At 42.0% G+C, this 8,223-nt stretch overlaps 1 protein-coding gene across 2 annotated transcripts; it reads left to right on the top strand.

The window, feature by feature from the left end:
• Window positions 1–488: 488 nt before the first annotated feature.
• LOC143776992 (E3 ubiquitin/ISG15 ligase TRIM25-like) lies at window positions 489–4,890 on the top strand. 2 transcript variants are annotated; one of them, XM_077266879.1, is made up of 2 exons: window positions 489–1,550; window positions 1,611–4,889. In XM_077266879.1, the coding sequence occupies exons 1-2, from the start codon at window positions 563–565 to the stop codon at window positions 2,336–2,338; spliced, it is 1,716 nt and encodes a 571-aa protein (XP_077122994.1). In that variant the 5' UTR covers window positions 489–562; the 3' UTR covers window positions 2,339–4,889. The 2 variants fall into 2 exon arrangements, with proteins under 2 accessions (XP_077122994.1, XP_077122993.1); XM_077266878.1 differs by having other exon boundaries at window positions 489–4,890.
• The last annotated feature ends 3,333 nt before the right edge of the window (window positions 4,891–8,223 follow it).

Genomic DNA, 8,223 nt, shown 5'->3' with positions numbered 1-8,223 from the left:
AACATGGGGGGCGCATGGGCATGCGCCGGTATGCGTTGTCTAGCGTTGTCTGATGCATGCGTCATTTGGGCGCAACAGTCCGGGCGCAGCCGACACTACATGATGCAGTTTTTCTGCGGCCAAAATTCATGTAACGTGGAACGCATGCGTCAAAAAAACGCTGCGTTGTGTATGCGTTTTGCGTTGCGTCAGCGACGCTGCGCCCAACAACGCAAATGTGAACGTTACCTTACAGGATTATTATGAGGTGATGAGCAGTAGGAGATTCACCTTAGGAGGACATTACTGGGAAGAGAAGATCACTGAGAAGATGGAGTGAGGGGTTGTGTTCTCTCAGTGCAGACAGGAGCAGACATCATTCTCTATCACTGTAGATATAATAAACCTGTTCTATTACCTTAGCTTTTTCTATTGTGAGTAAATCTCAGTACAAATGTTTAGTGTTGCTAGCATACCTATGCTGTAAACACAGTTCTTAGTTGTAAGGTGTACAATGAAATATTTCCTGGAACACGCCCCATAACATAGACCTTCAGTTTCGATTCTTGTAAATCCTGAAGCGATGGCGTCTGCTATTCTGAGAGACGAGCTGCTCTGCTCCATCTGTCTGACCCTGTATACAGATCCTGTAACCCTGAGATGTGGACACAACTTCTGCCGGGACTGTATTGACCAGTTCCTGAATACACAAGACGAGTCTGGAGTTTATAACTGTCCTGAATGTAGAATAATGTTTCTGGAACGTCCTGAACTGCAAAGGAACATAACTCTATGTAACGTAACAGAACGCTTCCTGACTACACAAACAAATCAGGAGGAGATCACCCGGATCTACTGCACTTACTGTATTCACTCTCCTGTACCTGCTGTTAAATCATGTCTACTGTGTGAAGTTTCTGTGTGCAATAATCACCTGGGAGTTCACCTAGAAACAGCACCAGAACACGTCCTAACAGAACCCAGCACTTCTCTGAAAAACAGAAAATGCTCCATCCATAGGAAGATCCTGGAATATTACTGCACTGAGGACGCTGCTTGTATCTGTGTGTCCTGCAGTTTGGCTGGAGAACATCGGGGACACCGGGTGGAGATGCTGGATGAGGCCTCAGAAAAGAAGAAGATGAAACTGAGAAATGTTCTGCAGAATCTGAACACAAAGAGAAAGAAGACTGAGGAAAGAGTCCGGAGTCTGGAGGATCAGAGGAGAAAAACTCAAGAAAAAGCCTCTCGAGAGGCCGAAAGAGTGACTGCCATGTTTAGAGACATCAGGGGACGGTTAGATGACCTGGAAAAGAGGATCCTGAGTGACATCTCCAGGCGGGAAGAGCAGGAGTCACTGTCACTATTTGATGTGATCCAGAATCTGGAAATACAGAAGGACGAGCTGTCCAGAAAGATGAGACACATTGAGGAGCTGTGTAACATGACGGATCCACTGACTGTTTTACAGGAGTCAGACACCGGGGACTTGTGTGATCCTGTGAAGGAACGAGGTGTTGAGGACACAGAAGGACATGATGAAGTCGATGAGGGCACAGGACATGATGGAGGTGATGAGGACACAGGAGGACATGATGGAGGTGATGAGGGCACAGGAGGACATGATGGAGGTGATGAGGGCACAGGAGGACTTGATGGAGGCGATGGGGACACAGGAGGACATGATGGAGGTGATCAGCGTGCGGAGCTGATCTCACACATATCACACACATTATCTGATATAATAAGAGATATAAATGTGACCTTCTATGGGGAAGGTCCCGCAAACATATTACTGGATGTAAATTCAGCTAATAATAATCTCCTTATATCAGACAACCTGAAAATTGCGACCTTGACAAAAATAATGCAGAATCGACCAGAAACAGCAGAGAGATTCAAGGATTATCCTCAGGTTATAAGCAGCAGGAGATTTACCTCAGGGCGACATTACTGGGATGTGAAGATCTGTGGATCAGTGTTGTGGAAGGTGGGGATGTGTTATCCCAGTTTAGAAAGGAAGAAAAATCCATCGATTATTGGATATAATAAAATATCCTGGAGTTTATATGGAAGGCAGGGGTATAATAATCAGTGTTCAGTGATACATGACAGTAAAGAGATCCGATTACCTGTCCAGATCACCAGTAATAGGGTCAGGATATGTCTGGATTATGAGGCCGGGTTGCTGTCTTTTTATGAGCTGTGTGACCCCATCAGACACTTACACACCTTCACTGCCACCTTCACCGAGCCCCTTCATGCTGCGTTATTTGTAGGGGGAGCTTCTATAAAGATATCACGGGGAGCAGCTGTGAGGGACCGTCCTAACAGTCGAAATCTACCCAGCGATTTGTGACATCTCAGACAGCGGGAGACGATGAGTGGAGCATTCAGTTAGTAAAGTCAGCAATGAGATAATGTAAATTACCACCAATTGTTGCGTATCACCATGAAAAATAGACGCACAGCTTACCATGATCTTGCGACAGCACGTGATAAAGAAAATAATCACAATACAGCTATTTTAATCAATCATTTGCCGATATGTTACATTACTTGTTAAATGCCAGCTATGTACCAGCTTTATAAATTCAAGTGTTGTTTTAGCTAAAAGAAATCAGGCCTAAGCCTGAAGATATTGTCAGAATGTTCTGTAAGATGCTGTTCCGTAGATAAGATATATCTCATAGATACCAGCTGTCTCAAAGCCTATTGAGACAATGATCGTGGAAAATTTATCTTTATGTTTTGATTTGCATTATTTTGTTATAGTTGGTGTAGAACATTCACCGATTTGAGCAAGGGCAGAAAATCAATGGCTGTGAGACTAATTTTGCTTTAAATACTGCACCCTTTCGCAACAGGTCAGATCGCCCTCTCATATTAATTCGCCAATTATATCTTATATTTATCCATTTCTGTTAATTGTAACTTTTATTTGATAACTTTCATGTTATTCAAATCACATGTGAAGACCAAATGTTTGGAATACAGATTTCCATATCAGTTGGTGGTGGAGAATGCGGGCACAAGGTCCTGTATTTTTTACTGCTTCAGGCGAAGATGGTGAGACTGGTGACACTTCTGATGAGGAGGTTCCTTAAGTTTGGAGGTTGTTTATAGCAGTGAGGATATTTCCTTCAGCCTTTGGTCCCTGTGAAATATGAATTGAGGACCACCTCCAGTTCTCATCGGGATGCTAATGCGGGGTTTGTATGTGACCGTAAGAGGTGCCTTGCTGTTATCCTCCCTTCATAATCCCGGGGGCTACTTCTTAAAATCTTGTCATTCTGTGGACTGCTACAATAATTTTTTTATGGTATATCATTCTTTCATGTAGCAACTAAAGTTTTTCTACCTACTATAAATTAACCTCTGATTCTGTTTTGAGATCTCACTTCCTTTATTGTAGCCTCCGACTCTGTTAATTCTATAGGTAATTGTAGCTGTGCAGGGTAGATTAGCATAGTAAATATAGAGTAGTTTTATAGAATTGGTTGATAGATTTTTTTTTTTTAACCCGCAGCACAGGATGTGTGTTTTGGTTGGTGGATGAATAATGTCTTCACAATTCTGATAGCTCCGACTTTGTGTAAAAGAGCCCTAAGAGTTGACATCTAAGATGATTGAATGAGACCTGTTCTCGAGGATGGGTTTCGTAGGAGCTTGGTTGAGGAGTTCTTTGGTTCAATTCCTGGTTTTCGAAAGAAAAAGAATAAGCCTGCAGGTATTGTTGGAATTTTGTTCCATAGATAAGATATTCTCACAGAAACCAGGTCCCTCCAAGTCTTTTGACACAATGATCCTTGAAAATGTATAATTGTTTTTGCTTTGCATTGTTCAATTATTGCTGGTGTACAACATTCTTTGATTTGAGAAAACCAATGGCTGTGAGTCAGAATATTGATTGAAATACTGCGCCCTATCTCATATTCATAGGTGTCACATATATGCCTTTTATATCTTATCGTTATCTATCTCTTTTAATTGTAACTTTTATTATACATAAATTTTCATTTTATTCAAATCTCCCGTGAAGACAAAATGTTTTCCTTTGAAGGGCGCAGTCAGGCGACCGTATAACATGGACAATGATCGCATCACAATGATTGGACTGGCAGGCAGCTCTCCTGACCTGAGAGAGACAGCCGCATACTCGGGTAAGGGTAACCACCGGCGAGTCGCCATCGTCGTCAATGTTATACGGCCATCCGACTGTGACTGAATACAGATTTCCATATAACGCATAATAACAACCTTAGACTGTATTTAATTTTTTGGGTGAAATCTTGGGTCATACTTTTCAGAATTTTGTCAAAACCAAATTTTTTCTCAAAGTTACGGAAAAAATGTTAGAATTCTCAAAACTTAAAAAAACTTTTCATAGATCAGCAGGGTTGCTAAATATGCTTTTTTCTTTTAATTCTGGACAACTTATACTGTATGATATTTGCAGCTGAATGGTTTTGTAATTCTGCACAATCCCTATAGCATGTAAAAACAGAGAAATTTGATCCTTAGTCGTTCCTACATTGTCGATCCTCATCGATTCCCAGACTTTCAGTTTATAAACTACATAGTAAAATAGTTAATACGTTTGAATAAAGACAAATGTCTATCAATTTCAACAGAAAGGTAAACACAAAGGGAAGGGGCACATGAACAAGAGTAATTCATGATCCAGTCCACCTAAAAAAAAAATCAGTACTACGATTAAGGGAGCCAAAAACGCATCAGTCTTTTAATCTCCCCTCACTTCTCTGTTTTAAATGGACTAAAATAAAGATTCATATATTAGCTTACTGGATGGAGGTGCCAAATGTCTTCTTATTCTTCCATTTACCGCTGTGCTCCACCAGATGATTCAGGGACCCACCAGCAACAGCAGTTCCCGGCTTCCTGAATGATCGGCAGACGTGATGAACTTTGTCATCTCTTGTTTCATGTAATTATATTATTTTTGATTTTGTAAATATTAGCAGTATGTATAAGTTCCATGTTCGTTGATGTGGTCATTTGTATGTTTTCCCATCTCTTCACTGACCACTATTGTAGCACGGCCTATTTTCGTCATTAGTTTTATTTCCGACAAATATCACCTAGGAGAGTTGAGCAAAAAGATTTGCAGGACTCTGGTCCAGAAGCCACATCGGTAATCCATGGCTGTTGGAACATAAATATGCAAACTTACTACCTTTCAGCTTGCCTCTTCTGATTAGTAGGATCAGCGACACATCACAGTTGCAGCACACACAATGTTCCACTGGGCCGACTAATCACAAGAGGCGCAGGAGATGCTGACAGTTGAAATTAAGAGGTTATGTTATGGACTGACCTGACTTGGAGTAGTGATATTGCAACCACTAGGGGCAGCACCAGCAGGTAGCATCATCAGGAAATAGCCAGAAGTCGGTACACAGAGCAGCAGTATACAGTAGTTGGGAGGATAAGCAGGTACCGTAGTCAGGAAATAGCCAGAGATCGGTACACAGAGCAGCAGTATAGTTGGGAGGATAAGCAGGTACCATAGTCAGGAAATGGCCAGAGGTCAGGACTAGGAGCAGCAGTATAGTTGGGAGGATAAGCAGGTACCGTAGTCAGGAAATAGCCAGAGATCGGTACACGGAGCAGCAGTAGAATATTGCAGATAAGCAGCATGTGGAAAGAAGCTAGACTAAAGGCTGGGAGCTCAATCTCGTAAGGAAGGAAGTGCAGTACCAGGTTTAAGTAGAGTATTCAATCAGGAGATCACAGGGTTGAGACAATCGGGAACAACACAGATACTAGTATCTGGTTTAGCAAGGAACTGTCCAGCCAGCTGAATAGCTCAGAGGGAAGAGCTGCTGCCAGGTGCAGAAGAGCTGCTCGGTTTGAGTCCTGACAGGTATGTAAGTCCAAAAAGCTGACAGAATGATGGCAAATTATATCCCTGCTGAAGCACAATACCCCAATAGACTATAGAAGAAAAAAATGTGTTCAGTACATAGTGTGATACAGATGCTCCAAGCTGGATCTTCAATGTATTTCATTTGAACTGACTTTCCCCTTTAGATTATTGCCAAACTGACACAATTTATACCAAACCACTAACTAGTATTGGTGCTATTAAGCCTATAACTATCAAAAGCAGTAACAAAACAAAGATGTATAAAACTAGCCTTAGATATACTTGCACATACTGTATATATTGCAGTATTGTAGAATGAGGAGAGCAGGGAATAAATATTACATAAAATACAGATGAAAAAACTGGAGGCTGAATGAATGATGATCTGATCACCGGAACGTACACTCTAATATGCAAGGTAAGTTATAAAAAAGCAGAAATCATCATCCTTTTACGGATATTGATTGTTCTGTTTCCTTCCGGCAGATTATAAATAATTGCTATCAGCCATATCTTATACAATGTCATATTTGCTTGAACATGCCCTACAACATACACCAGCTGTAACTTTTCTTGGAAATCCTGAAACAATGGCATTTGCTGATCTGAGAGATAAGTTGTTCTACTCCATCTCTGCGACATTTTATACCAGGGATGGTCTATTAGTTTTCAAATTATCTGCCATCAGAGACCGTGACTGTCGTGAAGGCCGAACCAACCAGTCGAACTTCATTCCTCTCCTTCTTGTTAGGGTATGTGCACACGTCAGGATTTCTTGCAGAAATTTCCTGAAGAAAACCAGAAATTTTCTGCAAGAAATCCGCATTTTTTTTTTCGTTTTTTCCCCGTTTTTTTCGCGTTTTTTTTTTTAGCATTTTGCAAGCGTAATTAGCTTGCAGAATGCTAAAGTTTTCCAAGCGATCTGTAGCATCGCTTGGAAAGCTGATTGACAGGTTGGTCACACTTGTCAAACATAGTGTTTGACAAGTGTGACCAACTTTTTACTATAGATGCAGCCTATGCAGCATCTATAGTAAAAGATAGAATGTTTAAAAATAATAAAAAAAAATGCTTATACTCACCTGCAGACAGCCGATCTCCTCAGCGGCTTCCGTTCCTATAGATGGTGTGTGTGCAGGACCTTCGATGACGTACCGGTCACGTGACCGCGACGTCATTGCGGTCATGTGACCGCGACGTCATCGCAGGTCCTTCACACACACCATCTATAGGAACGGAAGCGGCAGCATGCACCGCTGAGAGGCGGGAAGACTCCGTGGGCCATTGAAGGTGAGTGTACGACTATTTTTTATTTTAATTCTTTTTTTTTTTTACCAATTATATGGTGCCCAGTCCGTGGAGGAGAGTCTCCTCTCCTCCACCCTGGGTACCAACCGCACATGATCTGCTTACTTCCCGCATGGTGGGCACAGCCCCATGTGGAAAGTAAGCAGATCAATGCATTCCTAGGTGTGCGGAATCCCCGCAATTCCGCAAATTTAATGAACATGTTGCTTTTTTTTCCGCGATGCGTTTTTTTCGCGGAAAAAAATGCAACATTTGCACAAGAAATGCGGAATACACTGAAAATAATGGGAGGCATATGTAAGCGTTTTTTTCTCGTTTTTATCACGTTTTTATAGCAAAAAAACGCGAAAAATACTGAACGTGTGCACATGGCCTGAATATGGTTTTTATATGCTTTATCTCGGGAGACTAGATCTCGGCGCCGAGATCTCAATCTGCGCATGAGCCGCCACTGCAGGCCATTTTCCTGGAGGCCACCGCATTGCTGCAATTGATGTGCGGGGACTCCGGGCTTTCACAAAATGTTGGCGGAGCCCCGCACCACCGTGCATCGCCGAACCTGCTGCATCAGCCTGAGATGGGAGTCAGATCATCGCCGGACCACCGAACACCTCCTGTGACCCCGCTCCACCAGTGCTGCCGATTATCCCTGGTAAGCTGAATTTGGACTGTAAGAGAGACCCCCATTTGATGCATCCATTTTTTTTCCTTATTTTCCTTCTGAAAATTTTGGTTGCGTCTTCTGGTCCGGTCCGTCTTAAAGTCTGAAAACTACGGTAAGTTGATTAGCCGCTATTACATGTTATTATAGGGCTTATTGTAACATCCTTTCTAATCAGTAGAAGCGAATCAAAACCAGATAATTTACTGCTCCTTATAAAGTTTATGAAAAACATTAAATTGTAATGCTCCTGTTATTCAACGCTTGTACCTTAACAGCTCCTAACACAATATGATGCACCCACACACACAAAATGATAACCCCACACAACTGACTACACAGTATGATGTCCCCACATAGCCTCTCAAACAGTATGATATTCCCA

The sequence above is a fragment of the Ranitomeya variabilis genome, chromosome 5 (assembly GCF_051348905.1).
Source record: "Ranitomeya variabilis isolate aRanVar5 chromosome 5, aRanVar5.hap1, whole genome shotgun sequence".
NCBI classification, from domain to species: Eukaryota; Metazoa; Chordata; class Amphibia; order Anura; family Dendrobatidae; genus Ranitomeya; species Ranitomeya variabilis.
Note: the sequence above shows the minus strand (reverse complement) of the source record. Positions and strands in the feature narration are given on the sequence as shown.

Coding starts and splice junctions, on each gene's coding strand:
- LOC143776992 (XM_077266878.1), top strand. CDS start 563: ATGGCGTCTGCTATTCTGAGAGACGAGCTGCTCTGCTCCATCTGTCTG.